Source organism: Dendrobates tinctorius, unplaced genomic scaffold (assembly GCF_039654945.1).
Source record: "Dendrobates tinctorius isolate UK_male_01 unplaced genomic scaffold, ASM3965494v1 ptg000388l, whole genome shotgun sequence".
Taxonomy (NCBI): Eukaryota; Metazoa; Chordata; class Amphibia; order Anura; family Dendrobatidae; genus Dendrobates; species Dendrobates tinctorius.
In genome coordinates this window covers 942,335-964,651 of record NW_027362054.1, presented here as the reverse complement: position 1 = coordinate 964,651, position 22,317 = coordinate 942,335, and the positions used below count along the sequence as shown (strand labels likewise).

Here is a 22,317-nt window from a genome sequence, read left to right as displayed (position 1 = left end):
CTGTCTTAATCCTGCTCATTTAGACACTGTTCATATGTTCAGGTTTTAAATACATTAGATAGGGACTGCTTCAATACGGGTTACCTTGACGAAGTGGAGCAGCTTGGCATACATTTTTTTGCAAAAAAACGTATCGACTAAATACCCTGTATTTGTTATTACCTTTTATCGGCACTTGCTGACTACTGTCATATGTTTTACTGCAAGGTATTTTTGCACATTTGTCATTCTGTGCTCTTTGTTTGTGTTTCAGTCAGGGTGGTGTGAACATTGTCCAACAGACTTGTTCACATTTGTGCATGTCACATGTGTGTTTTTAATCCAGTTAATGCTTATGCATGATTTGAGAGACCCCACCTCTCTCTTGTGTGACATGCACATAAGGAGCTGTCTTGCACCACGTGCCCATACTAGAAAGCGCCTGTCTTAATCCTGCTCATTTAGACACTGTTCATATGTTCAGGTTTTAAATACATTAGATAGGGACTGCTTCAATACGGGTTACCTTGACGAAGTGGAGCAGCTTGGCATACATTTTTTTGCAAAAAAACGTATCGACTAAATACCCTGTATTTGTTATTACCTTTTATCGGCACTTGCTGACTACTGTCATATGTCTTACTGCAAGGTATTTTTGCACATTTGTCATTCTGTGCTCTTTGTTTGTGTTTCAGTCAGGGTGGTGTGAACATTGTCCAACAGACTTGTTCACATTTGTGCATGTCACATGTGTTTTTAATCCAGTTTTTTTTCGTGCTTATGCATGATTTGAGAAACTCCACCCCTCTCGTGTGACATGCACATAAGGAGCTGTCTTGCACCACGTGCCCATACTAGAAAGCGCCTGTCTTAATTCTGCTCATTTAGACACTGTTCATATGTTCAGGTTTTAAATACATTAGATAGGGACTGCTTCAATACAGGTTACCTTGACAAGGTGGAGCAGCTTGGCATACATTTTTTTGCAAAAAAACGTATCGACTAAATACCCTGTATTTGTTATTACCTTTTATCAGCACTAGCTGACTACTGTCATATGTCTTACTGCAAGGTATTTTTGCACATTTGTCATTCTGTGCTCTTTGTTTCTATTGGGGTCCCTGAAAAGTGGAACATACTACTTATAATCTGAGCATGTTGCCATTACTATGGGGAACAATAGCATAAAAAGTGGCACATAAAAATCACACAAAAAATAAGTAACGGTGTTCTACTTTTTTTTTTTCACCACCATGCAGCTTTTCTTTATCACACCTATAGGGAGAGATTTATTAAGCAATTTTGCTTTATCTATCAGGCTAAACAAATGTAATTGGAGTAAATTGTGTAAAATTTATAAAAAAACATGCCATTTATTAAATTTTATGCATTTAATTCAGAAATTGAAATGTATATATCATGCAGATATGGATTTTTACGTGCAATCTTAATAAATCTGTCTCAAAGTTTGTGGCAAAGCTCCTTCTTGTACACAATGCCTGCTTGATGAACGTTTGGCTAGCATTTTACAAAAATTAAAAAAAAATGCAAATTTATTGCAAATTGTCAGTTTTGGGAACTTGGTTTACACCAAAAAGTGGAAAAAAATGCATAATAAATGTTCTATTTTAATGTTGGCTGCTTGTCATTAACAGTGCAGAGAATTTGTGTAAAAGGCGGGAATCTCATAACTATACAGACTGAAAATAACATTTCCAGTTGTTATTTCCATTGAGAACCAAGTAGTTTAAAATGACAAAACCACAAGCAAAATTATGATCAGAGGGTCACAAATGTGAGAATGAGCAAATATTTAGGGTCACATAGAAGTACGTTATATGACTTATGATGGAATCTAGCTACAACAAAAAAACATATACATTCTTATATTTTCCCATTTTAGTAAATTTTCCCCAAATTTTTCTACATGCAAGTGGGAACATGTGTTTTCATAATCTACTTCGCAAAATTATTAATATTGTTCATTACCTAGAAAAATCCTCAAATGAGTCATAGTCAGAAATCCCAGAGCTACAACGCCACAACTGTTCCCCTACTCGGGGAATACCGTACACAATCCATCTGTCTCAATTTGCATGGACTATTTACCTTACATAAGGCATACATTTACAGTTGGTGCTGTCCTGGGGAGCAAAGACTATCTGCCATTTTTTAGCAGTACTACACTGTAAATACATAGCAGAGAACCTTTCTTTTTGCAATTTTTTTTTTATTTACATAGTACTTGGTTGGGAAAGTTAAAAGCTTAATGACTTCAAAAAAATGTAATAAATTATTAGATTTTACACCAATCAGCCACAACAACAAAAACAACCTTTCCTGAACATTTTTTTGCAGTTTGACATGAGGCATTATTTTGCTGAAATAGACCATTGTCATGAGGGAATGCCACTGCCAAGCAGGAACGTATTTGTTCTAAAGCAATGTTCAGGTACGTGATCAAAGTAACATCAACAAAAAGGCAAAAACCCAAGACTCCCTAGCAGAACATTGCCCAAAGCATCACATTGCCTCCTCTGGCTTGCCATCATCCTTCACTGCTTCCTGGTGACATCTCTTCCCCTGATAAACAACATCCACATAATATAAAATATAACAGAATTCATCAGACTAGGCAATCTTCTACCGTTGCGCTACTTCATGGTCTAGTTCTGCTGTTCACATGCCCACTGTGGACACTTTTGTGGTTGACAGGGATCATCATAAGCACTTTGACAAGACCAGTCTGCAGCTGTGAAACCCAAACGGTATCAAGTGCTGATGTACTATGTCTTCTAATATTTTTCTATCTTGCTTAACTTTCACATTTTCACTAATTTGTGCAAAAATTGCTCTTTGGTGAGATCAGAGCAGATGGTCAGCCTTAACTTATAATGTGCAATCAGTTAGCCTTGTTTTTGGTTGTGGTTGTCCTTCCTTTGACAACATTTGCTATCTACTAACCACTGCCTACTGGAAAAAACCTCAAAGATCTGTCATTTTGAAGACGTTTTGACTTACTCAGAAATGCTGAGATTCTTGACAATTTTTCATGGTCCCAACACATCAATGTCAAGAACTGAGTGTTCACCTTCTGCTTAATATTTCTCACCCCCCACACAGGATCATCAATGTTATTGACTTCACCTGTCAGTAGTTTTAATATTTTGCCTGGTCATTGTATATGTGTTTTTAAAGAGTTGCTGTCATTTTAATTTTTATTTGAAAAATCAATAGTAGGCATGAGCGGCCCATGGATGTTCGGGTCTCTCAGGTTCGTTCGAACTTTAAATAAATCTTTGGTTCGGGTGCCAGAACGGTACCTGAACCTGGACCCCATTCAAATGAATGGGGGGGCCCAAACATCCCGTGGTTCCCATTCTGTCATTTGTGTGACAGTGCAGGAAATACTGGCTGTCACACAGGTTACCGCCAATCACAGCACTGCGATTCCCACGCTGTCACACATGACAGCATGTGAACCAGTAGCTGTGACCGACGATGAAACGGTTACCACCAATTAGGCGTCGGCTCATCAGTACTACTCTCATTAGCGTACGCCTGGTCTCGTTGAAAGCAGCAAGAGCAGGTGATGCTGATGAAATTATTCACCAGCTGGTTCCTGTCCATAGTAATAAATATAAATAGTGCAGTGCGTGTGTATTTTACTGTACATATATTTAGTTAATAAAAGAAAAAAAATGTTGTGGTGTCCCCCTGAATTTTACAAACCAGCAGAGGGAAATCATACAGCTGGGGTCTGGTGTTGTAATTCTGAGAAGGGGCCAATATCCATAAAGGTTCCCAGCTAATTAATATCAGCTCACAACTGTCTGTGCAGCCAGTACTGGCTTTTAAAATGGGGGGACCTCTCAAAAAATGGCATGGGGTCCCCCTATCATAACCAGCAAAGGCTAAGCAGATAGCTACAGGCTGATGTTATTAGGTTGGGGAGGAGCCATAGGTATTGGCCCACTCCTAGACTAAAAACATAAGTCCTCAGCTGCCCAAAAAATGGCGCATTGATTAGATGCACAAATTATGGCACTTAACCTCAGCTCTTCCCACTTGCCCTGGTGTGTTGGCAAGTGGGGTAATAGTTTTGGGGTTGAACACAGCTGTTTTATGTCCATTGACATCACGCTCAGGGGTTAGTAATGGAGAGGCATCTATAAGTCATAAACATTTAGAAGAGGACAGAAATATGACATACAAAAACAGGGATCACAAAAAATATCAAATTTCATTATAGCATATAATGTTGCTTTATGTGCTATAATAAAATTTGATATTGTCATTTTCATATTGCATGTTTCTAGCCTCTTCTATATGTTTCTAAGTTTGTAGTTTGACATGCCACAAGTGGATCCCATTTATTAGGTGGTGCCCTCTGTTTTTTGTTTATTAGCCTCTATAAGTCAGGAACCCGCGTACAATTAGAGTATCAGACAAGTCTAATGTGTGTGGGGGTCTTTAGTTTACTATCCTTGTGTATAGTTATATTCACACTCTCTGAATCCCTTCTCCCTCTTGCAGACATAAGTCCTTTACACAATGCAGATGCTGCTGCAACTTTACCACAACAGAAGCAGATCTCAAATCAGTTGCCCCCCTCACACCATTGCCTGTTACTATGTGGCCATATCTTGGGTTTCCTCATACCATCATCTTGCCCCGTATCTGTCGATGTTCCCAAGGCTCAGTTCTATAACCCCTGCTCTTCTCTATCTATACCTTCGTCCTGGGACAGCTCACACAGTCCCACGGCTTTCAGTATCATCTCTATGCTGATGACTCACAGAACTATTTCTCTCTGGACCCAATATCACCTCCCTACTATCCAGAATCCCTGTATGGACGCTTTTTCACTGCTAGATTTCTAAAACTTAACATAGATAAACAGAATTCATCATCTTTCCCGATCTCACTTAACCCATCCAACAGACCTATCCATCAAAGTCAATGGCTGCTCACTCTCCCCAGTCCCACAAGCTAGCTGCCTCGAGGTATTCCTTGACTGTGATATCTACTTCAAGCCACATATCCAAGCCCTTTCCACTTCCTGTTGACTCCATAAAAATATTTCCTGGATCTGCAAATTACTTAACCAAGAATCTGAGAAAACACAAGTACATGCCCTCATCATTTCCTACCTTGGCTGTTGCAACCTCCTGCTTTGTGACCTCCCTTCTAATAATCTTGCACCCCTCAAATCTATCCTAAACTCTGCTGTCCAACTAATCCACCTATCCCCCACTATTCCCCAGCCGCTCTGCTCTGTCAGTTCATTCACTGGCTCCCTATTATCCAGAGACACCATTTAAAATCCCTAACCATGGCATACAAAGCCATCTATAACCTGTCACCTCCATACATCTGTGACCTCGTCTCCCGGTACTTAACTACACGCAACCTCTGATCCTCTCAAGATCTCCTCTCTACTCCCCTCTTATCTCCTCTTCCCACAATAACATACAAGATTTCTCCTGTGCATCCTCCCTGCTCTGGAACTCTCTACTCCAACATATCAAACACTAGCCTATTGGAAACCTTTAAAAGGAACCTGAAGACCTACCTCTTCCAATAACCCTGCAATCTGCAGGAACTCTCGTTCCATTTCATCGCTGCATTACCAGCTCTACCCTCGCCTACTGTATACTCACCCATCTCTTGTAGACTGTGAGCTCTCGTGGGCAAGATCCTCTCTCCTCCTGTACCTGTCGTGTTTTTTATTGTTTAAGATTATTGTACTTGTTTTTAATTATGTATACCCCTTTTCACACGTAAAGCGCTATGGAATAAATGGCGCTATAATAATAAATAATAATTTAGAATAATTTAGAAAAAGCACACTTTAAGATGCAGGCTGTGGATGATGCAACGCAGATGGCTAGTCCAAGGCCCAAGTCCTTGATGGCTTATCCATACCCCACACCCCTTGACTCAGGGGCAGACATACCATTGGTGCAACCAACTCTAAAGCAGGTGGAATTGTGCTTTATGATGAGCTATTGGACTGCAAAGGGCCCATATATTGTTCTTGCACATGGGCCCTCTTCTGTTTGTGTCCACTCCTACCTTAACTAACAGGTCTCTACCTATACTCCCACACATATAAGAAGAGACCTGTCTGTCAAGGGGATAGTGGGACATGGAGAAGCCGCTAGGGACCTACAGGGGCAGCTATATCATCCCCATTTTAAATTATGTTTTTTCTGAAACAGTCCAGAATAAATCATATATGGTTGTGGTAATGAAGATGATCTCAGATTCCCCTGTTTGGACATCATAAAGATGCTGACAGGTTTTCTTTAAAGTCCCCTTCAAGTATCTAATTTTTGTGCATAAAATAAAAAAGTAAGCCATTGAATAATACTATTACTAATAAATACAAAGTCTTCTAGTTTTTGTCATTTGGGAAAATTGCCCACTGTATTCCAATACTAGCAAATTTATTTAAAACCTTAAGAATATCCTATGACGTGCAGAAATCACAGAGCCTCTCCTAAAAATACGTTTCTTATAAAAATATAAGCCATCAACTAAAGGGTAATATGAACTGAATTGATCTGACTGCCCTTGTGAGGTCATGATTTTTTTTGTCCTATAAAGCAAAATTGTTGCCAGTTTCCCCTGGGGGGGATTGTTTTGCCTTTCTCTGCAAGATATTAGGTTAAACCTGATGGATATGTTTTTTTTGTAACATTTGCAAGTATGAGATAATTGTAAAGTCGGTAAGGTGTTGGTTTTGTTCAAATTATCATTCTATCAGCATTCATTACAGTAGAAAATTTCAGCTGTGCCCGGTTCGTACTCTCGACGCTATGTAGGCGCGATTCAGGCCATTTATATTCACAATCACAGGTGCTATGCAGATGTCATCACTATTTTCACCAGCTTTAACAATTTTGCTTATATCAATATATGTAATTACGGTAACGTAACATTTTTCAAGACTGAATATTAGCTTAATCTTTAAAGTAAAAGGATTTGGCAGCTACGGCCTTGTACTTCTGATTGTAAGTTGTGATAAGAAAATGGATATATTTAACAGCGACACATTCCCAATGATCGGCTGAAGACGACGCCATGATGCTGGTCGGCTGTCATGTCAAGGGATGAAGGTAAAGAAAAGTGTTAATATCAGACATTTAATAGACAGACAGTAGACCATGAAAGATGCGGCATTAATTATATAACACCCAAGAATCTCTGGCTTGTAATCTGCCCATCATCAAGGCTAAGAAATTCACCATTTAACAGTTAAGGCCGCCCCCCCCAACGTTGCTCTATACCATTTTAATCCCAGCTCTTCCAGAGTCAGTCAAGCTTGATTATTTTCCATTTTTCCCTGTCAGTCCTTACTACTAAATCAAGTTCATTTAGTCACATCTCTCCATCATCAGTATCAATTCTGTGTATTTCTCTCATCTACACTACATATGTTATATATAGCGTATTACTGTGTGTACGTGGTGGGCTTCACACTTCATATACCTGGAATGGCATCATTCTTCTCAGTGACGTTCATGGCACAAGGTGTAGCTTTATATTTGTCAGCCCAGTAAATACAATTTCACTTGTTTGCATTTTATTGCTTTGCCATTACATCGATGTGAACCCCATCAAGGTTACTAAGAGAATCTAGTCGTCTGTTTGCCGAAGGGTGATGTTTCCATACAAAATGCTTTTTCGGATACTCTTTTATTTTAGCCTTTTCTACTCTTTGTTCGCCCTGTCTTGTTTAATTTTCCTTTATGGAAAAACCTTTTAAAAAGCACAATGCATGATATGGCTCAGCGCACATCCCGAAAAAAGATCTCTGTACCACAGATAGATTTCCCATTCAGTCCCCACACACATCAACCTCAACCTTCCCTTCAAGGCAACGAAGAAAAGCAAATGGTTACCTCATTTAGAAGAAATGTGGCACTGGAATCAGAAAAAGACATAGAAGGGGCATATATAGCCCAAAGCTGCACTCTCAAAATCTCTCTTTACAGGAAAGGGAGACTTTCATCCTCTGTTGATCTGCTTCACTGTGTGCATAGCATTCCGTCTCTCTTTCCATCACTCCTTCCCTCCCTCGCTTGCATTTACTCCTCCTTCAATTTCTCACTCATTTCAGGTCCACCTCTCCCTGCTACAATGTGGTTGAAATTATGGATCTCTGGATGTCTAAGTGCGAATAATTGTATTAATGTCTTATGGCAACTAGCAGAAAATCCTTTTGCTCTGTAGTCAAATATAAAAAATAAATTGTGCTGCTTTATTCCCACTGTATAAAAGCACAGCCCCTGGCACAGAATTATTATTTTTGCTTCTCTTGTGATGCCACTCACAGACTCTATTGGTTTCATTGCTGGAGGCTCTACTGGATCTTCCATTCACAAGGCAATGATTCAAATGCAATTTTTGTTCCATTGAACGTAATGTGTCTCCTCGATATGAAAGCGCATGTTTCACTCCAATGGCCAGCTCTACTAATAGCCATTATTGCTGTCCCTTACAAAAAAAGGAAGCAACGTATTAAAAAAGTATAAAGATAAATTCTAATAAAGAATACACAGAACTGTCTCCAAGCAAGAAGGGACACTACATATCACGGGGAAGGAAAAAAGCATTGGCTCCAGATGGCTTGACTGGTTACTAAATCATAAGTTATCACGGTAGAATGGAAGATGCATGTACGGTTGTGAAGAAGCGAGTTTGGAAGTAATGTCAGATTTTGGAGGCAAAGAAAATTGTAAAAATACACCTGGCAGAAATCGAGCAGATAAGCATTGAAAATTGGACAGAATATTAATGACTTTGAACCTGGTAAGTCAGCAAAAGGCTGGGGGGGGGACACTTATTGAGGAAGTAGTAGATGGTGTTATGGGTAGAGATGAGCCAATTTGTTCGGATTCGGTTCCGAATACGATCGGAATCGAATATTGTTTTTGCAATATTCGTCAAACACTGCCGAATGTCATTAGAGTCAATGGGAGTAGAAATTACCGAATATGTTCGAAACCGATCATAAGACAAACATTCGGCACGAATATTGCTCGAATATGACTCAAATATGTCAAAATGTGATTCGGGGACAAAATCCGAACAAATTCGCTCATCTCTAGTTATGGAAGCAGTGGTTGTAAAGAGATTGAAGGCGGCACAGTGCCTCAGTGGTTAGCACATACAGCGATGTGGTCCTGGGTTCAAATCCCAAAAAGGTAAACATTTGTAAGGAGTTTGTATGGTCTCTACATGTTTGTGTGGGTTTAGTCCAGGAACACCGATTTCCGCCCACACTCCAAAATACATAATGATAGGGAATTTAGATTATGAGCTCCCAAATGGAACAGCGATGATGTCTGTAAGGCGCTGCGGAATATGATGAGCTAAATAAGTAAGCATAATAAATAAACCATAAAAATTGATAATGAATCCTCAGAATTATAGAAACTGTGATAGAAGCTCATATAGAGCGGTGAAAGATCAGACAGAAGATATTGTTGAGTCAAAGACATTTACTGAATGCCTGCAGCCACCCAGCGACTTCCTCTAGCTGCAGATATTCAGCACAGTGATGGCCGGATCGTGGGCACACAGGGAAGCAGTGTTTAGTCATTGACAGCGCTCACCTGTCTCTGTCCTGTGCCCCAGCCGTTACTCCCTCCATGCTCTCAATTGTATTTGCGTCTCTGAAATGCAAAAGCAATTGCTGTGCGTGCTGCCTGGGACAGGAGCACAGGAGCTTGTAAGGATTCCGGACTTTCCTTTTGTGCCTGTTTGCCCTGATCCAAGATGGAGTCTTGTATCTCGCCCTGCCATGGAACTTTTTGTCTGTCCTGATTATTTAAGTCCAGGTTGTGTGCTCCTCTTTTCCTGCATATTTTGTTGCTGTTGGCTCCTGAGCTCCTGCCTGTCTGCTGGTGGACTCCCTGCTGCTGCTCGTTACTCGGTGTTCTGCCTCTCCTCGTTCTGCTGCCTACAGTCCTCTGGGCGTCTCCCTGATGCTGTCTGTGCTTAACTACTGTCTGGACTTCTAGTTGGAGGTATTCGCCCATGGAACTGCTGTGGCCTGTAAGGAATCCTGACATCATCTTCTCCTCTAGGACTGTGTGTGGGCTGCTGTGCGGGACTTGCGGCCCAAAAGGTACACATAGTGACCTTCTCTTGTTAATGCCACTCCTGTATAAAGCTGGACTTCCACGTTTAAGTGCCGAGTGCATTCCCACCTTTATGATTGCTGGACTTCTACACTTTAGTGCTGTGAGTGTGCTCATTCTTAATATCGCAGGACTGCCTCATTAAATGTGGTGTGCTCATTCTTAATATCGCAGGACTGCCTCATTAAATGTGGTGTGCTTACTCACATACTTTCTGCTGGACTCCTACGTTAGTGCCTTGTTCACACCTGCCTTTTATTACTGTTGGACTGGTTATATTAGCGGTCGCGCCCTGCTCTTCAGTTACTATGGACATTTCTATACTGATCTGTATTTTCGTTACAATTGCAGGAAGTGCTCTATTAGTTTTGCTTTATTTGCATCATTCCGTATTGTGCTGTTTTCGTTACAATTGCAGGAAGTGCTCTGTTTGTTTTGCTTTACTTGCATCATTCCATATTGTGCTGTCTTTTCGTTACTATTGCAGGAAGTGCCCTGTTAGTTTTGTTACACTTGTTAATTGTACTTATTTGCATCAGCTTTGGTCTCAGTGTCATATTATCCCACGCAATCAGATTCCGTAGTACCCATATTATTGTTACAGGATGCTCAGGCTATTTAAGGAATCTGCTGTGATAATGTCGACTGAGACAAAGTTGGATTAGTTATTCTCTATGATCCATTCTTTACAGGGGGATATAGAGGCTCTGCAAAACAAGGTTGCTAACTGGGAGGCCCATTTTGGACAGGCGCTTCAGGATTTAAGTAGTCAGATAATAGCAGCTGCGCCTCCACCCCCGGGTCAGCTACTGCCAGCTAGTCTTTCAAAGTTATCACCATTTAGGTTCAGTGGAGACCGCTACAAGTTTGTATTTTGATGTGCATGCCGACCACTTCCTTACTGATCAATCCAAGGTTTCATGTATAATCTTGTTACTTACTTCTCGAGCTCTCGCTTGGGCAAATCCGCTTATGGAGACTCGTGACCCTCGTTTGAATAACCTTGATGATATTCTTGCTGCAATGTCTATGATGTTTGATGACCCTAATCGTCGCACTACAGCTGAGACCACCTTGTTATCTTTACGTCAGGGTAAGCGTTCTATCATTGAATACGCTACTGAGTTTAGACAGCAAATTAACCATTTTAATAGGGGATTGTCTAGTGCAATGAAAGATGAGTTAGCTTATGCAGATGCTCTGCAAGAGTTAGCTGCTTTTATACAACATTGTGTACACATTTATATACGAATTACTGAGCGTAGACAGGAGAGATTTGCAGCTTCTAATCATGTTTGTAACTCTTCCTTTTCTCCTAAAGAACCTACAGGCAAATCCTCTTGGGAGGCTGAATCTGTTCCCATGCAGGTGGATGCTTTACAGCGGCGTAAGAGAAATGAGCGCAGAGCGCATCGTTTTCTGGAAAGTCTGTGTTTTTACTGCGGTCAGTCAGATCACTTCCTTATCAACTGTCCCAAGCGGCCTCGCAAGGTACTGGCCACAGTAGGGGAATTTGAGAATCAGGATGCTGAATCTGTTACGTCTTAGTCTAGTTTTTCTGTGAATGCCATCCTTCATTCTCTGCCTGTGACCGCCTCTCCTAAAACACAGAGAGATAAAGAGACACATTGCTCCCTTCCCATTAAGATCCGGTTGTCGGGACAATGGATTTCTTGTGCAGCTATGGTGGATTCAGGAGAAAGAGGTAACTTTATGGACTTAACCTTTGCCAAGGAACATGGCATTCAGACTCAGCAGATAGCCACCCCGGTGTCATGATACCAGTGCTGGGTGACCGGCACTGCTGGGGTTAATGTTCTGACCTCAGTGCAGACTCTCACCTGCACACCTGGGACCTATTATGGTGGCCTCTCATTGGTTCTGGGGAGGCTTCTTATAGCCTCAGGAAGCTCCCATCCACCGTCAGTTATACTTTCGCCCTTGGCATTGTGTTGTGACCCCTGAGTGTGTTAGTGCTGTGTTCTGGTTGCATGATTCTCTGTGTATGACTCGGTCTGTACTCTGGATTTTGCCTTGGATTCTGCCTGGTACCTTCTACGTCTGTTTGGTTTTGATCTCTGCTTGGCCCTGACTAACCGTTTTGTCTCATCCCTGGTACTTTACTGATATCTTGTGTATGACCTTTGGCTTTGTCTGACCTCCCGTCCGTTTATCCCTCCTGTACCTCGCTTGCCTGTACTGTGCATGACCCTTGCTTTGCCCGACTTTGAGTTTTCTACCTTCTTTGAAAGCAGGATGCTAAGCCCCGCCCCCTTACAATCACATGACCGTTCACATGACCGTAGGTCCTGTGCCAGCTTGCTAAACTTCTACATTCAGGTCCTGTGCATCTTTATTTTCCGGCTGTTCTTGTCCCCAGGGGTCCCTATGGTGTGGGTGAGTCCCTGCTTAGTGGAGGCTGCACGCCGGCGCTGTCAGGACCCTGACATTATAACTGACCATTAAGTTTTTTTGGGTTTTTTTATGCAGAGAGTTATGGATCCCATACAGTCTCTGGCTGACCAGATGAAAAGTCTGAGTCAGATGTTTCAGGGTTTATCTCTGGAGCAGCAAGCTCTGGCTCGTTCTCTGCAGCAGGTTTCTGAGACAGTGCGGGGAGTTCTAGCTGCTGGGTCTCTGGGGGCTGGGTCGAGTGATGTTGTTTTGGTGTCCCCAGAACCACCTGTTAAACTGCCTGACTTTTTTTCTGGAAACAAAAAGTTCAGGATCTTCATGGAGGGGTGCAAACTTTTTTTTAGTTTGAGACCACGTTCCTCTGGGGACGAAAGTCAGAAGGTTGGGGTCATTATGTCTCTGTTAAGAGGGTCCCCACAAGCTTGGGCTTTCTCCCTTCCTCCCACTGCCCCTGAGAGTGTGTCTGTGAATGCATTCTTTGAGGCCCTCGGGCACATTTATGATGAGCCTGACCGAGTGCGATTGGCAGAGGACATGGTGATGAGCATCTGTCAGGGAAAACACTCAGCTGAGTGGTTTTGTACTGAATTCCGCCACTGGGCCACAGAGGTCTCTTGGAACGATGCCGCACTCTGAGGACTCTTTCGCAGAGGCTTGTCCGAGCGGCTGCAGGATGCCTTGGCGTTACATCCCCCACCTAACTCTCTCGAGGATGCCATGACCTAGGCCGTCCAGATGTACCGCAGGCTGCGGGCCAGAGGGGTGATGCAGGTGGAAACTCCATTGTTCCCCAGTGGAAAAGAGACTGCCCCTGAGCTCATGGATGTAGGCGCCCTCTCCCTGAAGGATACGGAGAGGAAACGCCGGAAGGACAAGCAGTTATGCTTTTACTGCGGTAAAACGGGACATTGGAAAAGGGAGTGTCCTGATTGCCCGTCTTCAACCCGGTCGGCGGGAAATGACTAGGTCTGGTTAGTCAACGGGGAGACTACTCAGACCCTCAGGTACCCTTTTCCTCGTTTTCTAAAGTGTTACTGCATGTGGAACTGTTTGTGGACAGTAGTTCTTTTTCCTCTACAGCCTTTGTGGACTGCGGATCATCGATTAACCTCATTGACTCCCAATTGGTCACACACTGTAAGATAGGGACAGTTAGGCTCAAGGTTCCGATCAAGGTGATAGCCATTGACTCATCTCCCCTCACTAAGGAGGGAATTCTCTTTATGTCTAACTTGTTTTTGCTCAGAGTGGGCGCTACTCATGTGGAAAACCTAAGTTGTTTTGTTCTGGACAATCTACCTGCAGGGTTGGTGTTGGGCATGCCCTGGTTACAACGTCATAACCCAGTTATTAACTGGAAAACGGGGGAGATTGTTCAGTGGGGGTTTAATGATTTTAAGTTATGTGATAAATCCGCACTGTTGGTTGAACCTGTTAAATCTGTGTCTGTATCATCTGTCGAGCTGGAAGGTATTCCGGAATGCCTGAAGGACTTCGAAGATGTATTCTCTGAAAGAAAGGCCGAGACGTTACCGCCACATAGACCCTTTGACTGCGCTATTGAGCTGGTCCCGGGGGCTAAATTACCTAAAGCCTGTCTGTTTAATTTGTCCGGTCCTGAGCTCTTGGCTATGAAGGAGTACATTGCTGAAAGTCTGCGCAAAGGACACATACGTCCTTCAGTCTCACCTGTGGCGGCAGGTTTCTTTTTTGTAAAGAAAAAAGATGGCGGGTTACGTCCCTGTCTCGATTTTCAGGAGCTTAATCAGATTACGGTATGGAATACGTACCCCCTTCCGTTGATTCCCGATTTGTGTAACCAACTATCAGGGGCAAAGTGGTTTTCTAAACTGGATCTTTGGGGGGCATATAATTTGATAAGGGTCCGAGAGGGGCATGAATGGAAAACCGCATTCCTCACGACCGAGGGACTGTTTGAAAATTTAGTCATGCCGTTTGGTCTTACCAACGCCCCCGCCATATTTCAGAATTTCATCAACGTGGTATTCTCGGGTCTCATTGGTCGTTTTGTCGTTATCTACTTAGATGATATTTTGATATACTCCTCCGACAAGCATTCTCATTTGGAACATGTACGAACTGTTCACCAAAGACTGAGAGAAAATCATCTGTATGACAAATTGGAGAAATGTGTATTCTGTGTGCAAGAATTGTCTTTTTTGGGAATAATTGAATCCGGTGAGGGTTTTCGCATGGACCCCAAGAAGGTGCAGGCCATTGCGGATTGGGTGCAACCCCGAGATCTTAAGGGTCTTCAGTGCTTCTTGGGGTTCGCCAATTATTACCGCAAATTTATCCGGGGGTTTTCACAAGTGGTCAAACCTCTCACGGATCTAACATGCAAAGGTGCGGATGTGAGAAATTGGTCCTCACTCACAAAAGAGGCCTTTGCGATGCTGAAAAAATGTTTTATGTCTGCTCCTGTCTTGGTACAGCCAGATCCTTCCAAACCATTTGTGGTGGAGGTGGATGCCTCCGAGGTGGGGGTGGGGGCAGTGTTATCCCAAGGGTCTGCCACTCTAACCAACCTCAGGCCATGTGCTTTCTTTTCCAGGAAGTTCTCTGCTGCTGAAAGAAATTTTGATGTAGGCAATAGAGAGCTTCTGGCGGTCAAGTTGGCATTTGAGGAATGGAGGCACTTTTTGGAGGGGGCCAGTCACCCGGTTACTGTGATCACTGATCACAAAAATTTGTCATACATTGAGTCTGCTAAAAGATTAATGCCCAGACAGACCCGTTGGTCACTTTTTTTTCTCGTTTTCAGTTTACTATTACATTCCGTCCAGGTTCAAATAATGTCAAGGCTGAGGCCTTATCTCGTAGTTTTCACCCTGTGTCTGCCCCTGAGCCACCGTCCTCCATCCTGCACCCTGGGGTGGTGTTAGCAGGGAACTCGTCTGAATTGGAACGGGAAATTGAGGGGGCCCAGTCGCTGGCTCCAGCGGCCAAGTCAGGGGGCAAGTTGTTTTTCCCAGAGCAACTTCACCTTAAACTCTTGCAAGAGTTCCACGAACCCAAGTTGTGTGCTCACCCTGGTATATCAGCCACGCGACTGGCGGTGGCTAGGATCTTCTGGTGGCCTACGCTTGGTTCTGATATAAAGAAATTCATTTCTGGTTGTGGGGTCTACGCTCGTTCTAAAAGCTCCCATAGCCGTCCGGCGGGGGAGCTGATGCCCTTGGAAGTTCCCGAAAGACCGTGGACCCATCTGTCCATGGATTTTATTACCAATCTTCCCTCTTCCAGGGGTAATACGGTGGTATGGGTAGTGGTGGACAGATTTTCGAAGCAGGCTCATTTTGTACCCCTGTCCGCATTCCCTTCTGCTGAGACCTTATCCAGATTGCTTGTGCAGCATGTGGTCCGCTTGCATGGGGTACCCCTGAATGTGGTGTCTGATCGTGGTGTGCAGTTTGTGGCTAGGTTTTGGCGTGCTTTCTGCAAAAAATTAGGGCTATCTCTGTCCTTTTCGTCTGCATACCATCCTGAGAGTAAGGGTCAGACGGAACGCACTAATCAGTCTCTGGAACAGATCCTCAGATGTCTGACTTCTGCTAGACAGAATGACTGATCTGATATACTGCCGTTGGCTGAATTTGCCTTCAATAGTTGGGTGAGTCAATCCACTGGTATGTCCCCTTTCTTGATAAACTATGGGTTCAGTCCTCATTTTGGTGAGTTTTCTCGTGTGGATACGGGGTGCCCCGGGGCTGAGGACTCTGTTCAGCGGTTAAAAGATACATGGGCAGAAGTCCAGCGGCGTATATCTAGGTCACAAGGCAGGTATAAGTTTTTCGCGGACAGGAACCGAACACTTGGTCCCATGTGTCAGGTTGGAGAAAAAGTTTGGCTCTCCACGCGAAACATTAAGCTAAAGATTACGTCAGCCAAGTTGGGCCCCAAATTCATTGGCCCGTACAAGATTGTGGAAAAAATCAACCCAGTAGCGTACAGGCTGTGCCTTCCACCCTCTTTCAAGATCCCTAACGTCTTCCATAGATCTCTACTGAAACCGTTTGAAGCAGTCCGGGGAGAATCCGAGTCCGCTGCTCCTCCGGTTTCGGTTGAGGGACATGTGGAATATGAGATTGGTCACATCGTAGATTCTAGGTTGGTACGGCGGTCAGTACAGTGCCTAGTTCATTGGAAGGGGTATGGGCCGGAGGACAGGTCCTGGGTGCCGGCCCGGTTGATGCATGCGGATCATCTGGTTTGGGCTTTCCATGCTAGATAGCCGGGCAAGCCTGGGGTCCAGAGGCCACCCGTTGAGAGGGGGGTACTGTCATGATACCAGTGCTGGGTGACCGGCACTGCTGGGGTTAATGTTCTGACCTCAGTGCAGACTCTCAGCTGCACACCTGGGACCTATTATGGTGGCCTCTCATTGGTTCTGGGGAGGCTTCTTATAGCCTCAGGAAGCTCCCATCCCCCGTCAGTTATACTTTCGCCCTTGGCATTGTGCTGTGACCCCTCAGTGTGTTAGTGCTGTGTTCTGGTTGCATGATTCTCTGTGTATGACTCGGTCTGTTCTCTGGATTTTGCTTTGGATTCTGCCTGGTACCTTCTACGTCTGTTTGGTTTTGATCTCTGCTTGGCCCTGACTATCCATTCTGTCTCATCCCTGGTACTTTACTGATATCTTGTGTATGACCTTTGGCTTTGCCTGACCTCCCGTCTGTTTATCCCTCCTGTACCTCGCTTGCCTGTACTGTGCATGACCCCCGTTTTGCCCAACTTTGAGTTTTCTACCCTCTTTGAAAGCAGGATGCTAAGCCCTGCCCCCTTGCAGTCACATGACCGTTCACATGACCGTAGGTCCTGTGCCGGCTTGCTAAACTTCTACATTCAGGTCCTGTGCATCTTTATTTTCTGGCTGTTCTTGTCCCCAGGGGTCCCTACGGTGCAGGTGAGTCCCTGCTTAGTGGAGGCTGCACGCCGGCGCTGTCAGGACCCTGACACCCGGTAACTTTGGAAACGGTGGATGGTTCCTCTCTAGTTTCTGGACCAGTAGATCAGGAAACTCTGGAAGTCTCCATTGAGCCTGATCATCAGGAAATGCTATCCTTTATGTTGATCTGCTAGTCACATTTCCCTTTAATTTTAGGAATTTCATGGCTGCAGTCGCAAAGTCCTATCATCAACTGGGAGACCAAGAAGATCGCTTTCCCATCAAGAAAAACACCAGTAACAAGCCAGGCAACTCATTGGGACACGGAAAGTGTCACTGAGGTATCGTTATTACCATCTATTTATAATGAATTTTCGGATATTTGTGAGAAGAAAATGGCAGAGCAGGTTCCTCCTCAGACCTTATGATTGTCCCATTGAACTGCTTCCGGGAGTAGCTATTCCATTCAAGAATGTCTACCCACTAACAGCTCCGGAGATGGAGGCTTTGAAGGAATACATTGATGAGAATTTAGCTAAGGGTTTCATTCGCCCCCCCTCATCACCGTCAGGAGCATCCATCTTTTTCGTTAAAAGAAAGGATGGAACTCTCAGACCTTGTATTGATTATTGGGAGCTCAATAAGGTAACCATCCGGAATCAATGTTCTTTACCATTGATTCCTAAACTGCTAGAAAGAGTACGACATGTTAAAGTCTTCTCTAAGTTGGATCTTCGAGGAGTATATAATTTTGATTCGGATCAGCTCTGGAGATGAATGGAAGACTGCATTTAGATGTCGGTATGGGCATTTAGAATCTCTGGTGATGCCTTTTGGTCTCTGCAATGCTCCAGCAACCTTCCAACACCTGGCTAATGATATTTTTAGAGATCTGTTAGACCATTTTGTCGTGATCTATCTGGACGATATTTTGTTTTTTTTCTGATTCATTGCAGGAACATCAGGAGCATGTTAAAACCTTCCTGAGACGTCTGAAAGAGAATCATCTCTACATTAAACCTGAGAAATTTGAATTCCATCGCACAGAGATTCAATTTCTGGGGTATGTCATCTCGCCACAGGGGCTTAACATGGAGACAAGTAAGATCCAGGCTATTCTTGATTGGCCTGCACCTAAAAACATCAAGGAGGGACAGCATTTCATTGGATTCGCAAATTTTTGTATTCAATTTATTCGTAATTTCTCTGAGATTGTTCGACCCATTACACAGCTAACCAAGATGGAAAAGACTTTCTTGCAGTCCTCAGGAAGCTTTTGATTGTCTTAAGTCCTGGTTTACTTCTGAACCTGTACTAATTCACCCTAACCCAGCACATCCTTTCATCGTGGAAGTGGACCCTTCGGAATGTGCTCTGGGGACCATCCTCTCAAAAAGAACAGAAGACAAGAGTCTGTTACATCCATGTGCTTTTTTTCTCGCAGACTTTCCGCTGCAGAGAACTATGATGTGGGAGATAAAGAGCTTCTATCCATTATCGCTGCATTTAAGGAATGGAGGCACCATCTGCAGGGGGCAGCGCAACAAGTTATTGTGCTCATGGATCATCGCAATCTGGAATTTCTTAGCTGTGCTAGATATCTTTCTCCATGACAGGCTCATTGGAGTCTATTTTTGAACCAATTTAATTTTATCAATTCGTACTGCCCAGGGTCACATAATGGAAAAGCGAATGCTTTGTCCTGAATCCATGCCACGGATTCCATACCTGGGACCCCATCCAAGACCATCTTGTCTGATGTCAACTTTGTCGGAGTCATTCAGAATAAGGATTTATGGAAGACCATTAAGGAGGCCTATGACGCAGACCCACTTCTCGTCAACCCGACTGCTGAGGGGAACTTAGTTCTCAAAAACGTTATGTGGGCCCGGGATCAACGTTTATACGTTTCGGAGGCCATAAAGCTGCAGGTCCTCAAGTTTGTCCATGACTCCAAGTTGGCTGGTCATCAGGGGGTACAGAAGACACAGGCGTTCCTCAGCTGTTTTTTTGGTGGCCTACCTGTTTGAAAGACATGAAGAACTACGTTCTCTCTTGTGAGGTATGTGCACGCTTTAAGACTCCTCGTGTATCATCTACTGGATTGCTACAACCACTACCCATCCCCTCTCGCACTTGGGGGTCTATTTCGATGGACTTTATAGCAGAATTGCTCACCTCTGGGGGAAAGAATTCTATTCTGGTGGTTATAGATTGCCTTACTAAAGCTGCCCACTTCATCCCTCTGCCAAGTAGATGGTAGATCTGGTCATCCAGAAAGTGTTCCGGCTGCACGGAGTTCCAGACTAAATCATCTACGATCGGGGAGTGCAGTTTACGTCCAGGTTCTGGAAGAGATTCTGTTCTGCGTTTGGTGTTAATGTTTGTCTGTCTACTGCATATCATCCCCAGACTAATGGGCAGACGGAGCGGACTAATCAGACTCTGGAACAGTATTTTCGATGCTATATCAGCCATTCGCAGGATGGCTGGCTGGAGTTGCTTCCGCTAGCAGAATTTTGTTACAACTCTCAGAGTTAATCTACTAAGGTAACACCCTACTTTGCCAACCTGGGTTATCATCTCAGTATTCTTCCCAGATCCCCAATCAATGCACCGGTGCCTGTAGTTCATGAGATGTTGGCAGCAATGAGACAGAATCTGGAAACCTTGAATGAATCACTATCTACTGCACAGGAGAGATATAAAAGATCTGCCGATAGGCGCAGGCCTCCGAAATCTATGTTCAAGGTAGGGGACTCTGTGTGGTAATCCACAAAAAACTTGAGATTGAATGTTCCGTCACAGAAACTGGGACAAAAATTCATCGGTCCACTCAAGATCTCTGGGATCGTGAGTTTCATTGCCTGTTGTCTGAAGTTACCAAGGACCTTGAAGGTACATCCTGTATTTCATGTCTCCCTATTAAAAGCAGTGTCTCCAAATACTTTTCAGGGTGGTATTACGCCTCCTCCTCAGCCTGTGGTGGTGGACGGATAAGAACAGTTTGTTGTGGAGAAGATTCTGAACTCTAGAATCCGCAGGAGTCAACTGCAGTACCTCATCAAGTGACAAGGATATCCGTATGAGGAAAACTCTTGGGAGCCGGTGAGCAATATCTGTGCTCCTCAAAAGATTACACTATCCATCAGAAATATCCTGAAAAGCCTGCTCCTGGATCCTCCTGAGGCCGCATCTGAGGTGGGAGTAATGTAAGGATTCCGGACTTTCCTTTGTGCCTGTTTGCCCTCATCCATGATAGAGTCTTTTATCTCGCCCTGCTATGGAACTTCCTGTCTGTCCTGATTATTTAAGTCTGGGTCATGTGCTCTTCTTTGCCTGAGTATTTTGTTGCTGTGGACTCCTAAGCTCCTGCCTGTCTGCTGGTGGACTCCCTGCTCCTGCTGCTGCTCGTTACTCGGTGCTCTGCCTCTCCTCATTCTGCTGCCTACAGTTCTCTGGGCATCTCCCTGATGCTGTCTGTGCTTAACTACTGTCTGGACTTCTAGTTGGAGCTATTCACCCCTGGAACTGCTGTGGCCTATAAGGAATCCTGACATCATCTTCTCCTCTAGGTCTGTGTTTGTGTGGGCTGCTGTGCGGGACTTGTGCGGGACGTACAGCCCAAAAGATACACATAGTGACCTCTTATTAATGCCACTCCTGTATAAAGCTGGACTTCCACATTTAAGTGCTGAGTGCATTCCCACCTTTATGATGCCTGGACTTCTACACTTTAGTGCTGTGAGTGTGCTCATTCTTAATATCGCAGGACTGCCTCATTAAATGTGGTGTGCTTATTCACACACTTTCTGCTGGACTCCTACGTTTAGTGCCTTGTACACACCTGCCTTTTATTACTGTTGGACTGGTTATATTAGCGGTCACTCCCCGCTCTTCAGTTACTCTGGACATTTCTATATTGAGCTGTGTTTTCAATACAATTACAGGAAGTGCTCTGTTAGTTTTGCTTTACTTGCATCATTCCATATTGTGCTGTGTTTTCCTTACAATTGCAGGAAGTGCTCTGTTAGTTTTGCTTTATTTGCATAACTCCGTATTGTGCTGTGTTTTCGTTAGAATTGCAGGAAGTGCTCTGTTAGTTTGGCCATACTTGCATCATTCCATATTGTGCTGTGTTTTCGTTACTATTGCATGAAGTGCCCTGTTAGTTTTGTTACACTTGTTAAATATACTTATTTGCATCAACTTTGGTCTCAGTGTCATATTATCCCACGCAATCAGATTCCGTAGTACCCATATAATTGTTACAGAGGTGTAATCTGCACCCTGCTCTGTCAGGATCTCCAGCAAGACACAGAGGGAGACTGGATTACAGCAGTATGAACTTATTGTAATTAATTCTTATATTACTGTGAGGGGGCATAAAATGAGGAGCTGTACAGGGGGGCATAAAATCAGAACAGGGTCTGTGCTGACAGGGAGAATAAAATTAGGGGATATGGTGATGGGGAGGATAAAATGAGAGGCTGTGCTAATGGTGCGGAATAAATTGAAGGACCTTGCATATGGAGGGGAATAAACTGTGGAGCTGTGCAGATTGTGGGATAAACTGATGGGATGTGCATGGGAGGAATAAAATGAGGAGCTTGCAGCTGGAGGGAATAAGCTGAAGGGCTGTGCAGAGCGGGGAATAAAATGAAGGTCTGTGCAGATGAAGGCAATAAAATGAGGAGCTGTGCAGGGGGGGAATAAAGTTGGGGGCTGTGCAGATGACGGTGGAATAACCTGAGGGGCTGTGCATATGGGAGGAATAAACTGAAGGGCTGTGCCAAGGGAGGATAAAATGAGAAGCTGTGCAGATGGCAGAATAAATACAGGGACTACAGATGGGGGAAT

At 43.8% G+C, this 22,317-nt stretch overlaps 1 protein-coding gene across 2 annotated transcripts in view; it reads right to left on the bottom strand.

Annotated features, from left to right (window-relative positions):
• CACNB3 (calcium voltage-gated channel auxiliary subunit beta 3) overlaps positions 1-22,317 on the bottom strand; it is a 343,020-nt gene that overhangs the window by 283,919 nt on the left and 36,784 nt on the right. The window contains exon 1 of one of the 2 annotated variants that reach the window (XM_073563483.1): positions 7,890-9,026. The exons of the other annotated variant lie outside the window; for it this stretch is intronic. Coding sequence (XP_073419584.1) covers positions 7,890-7,931 — 42 coding nt within the window. The 5' untranslated portion in view covers positions 7,932-9,026. Of the gene's footprint in view, positions 1-7,889; positions 9,027-22,317 lie in introns of those variants that run through there. 2 annotated transcript variants of the gene reach the window in all.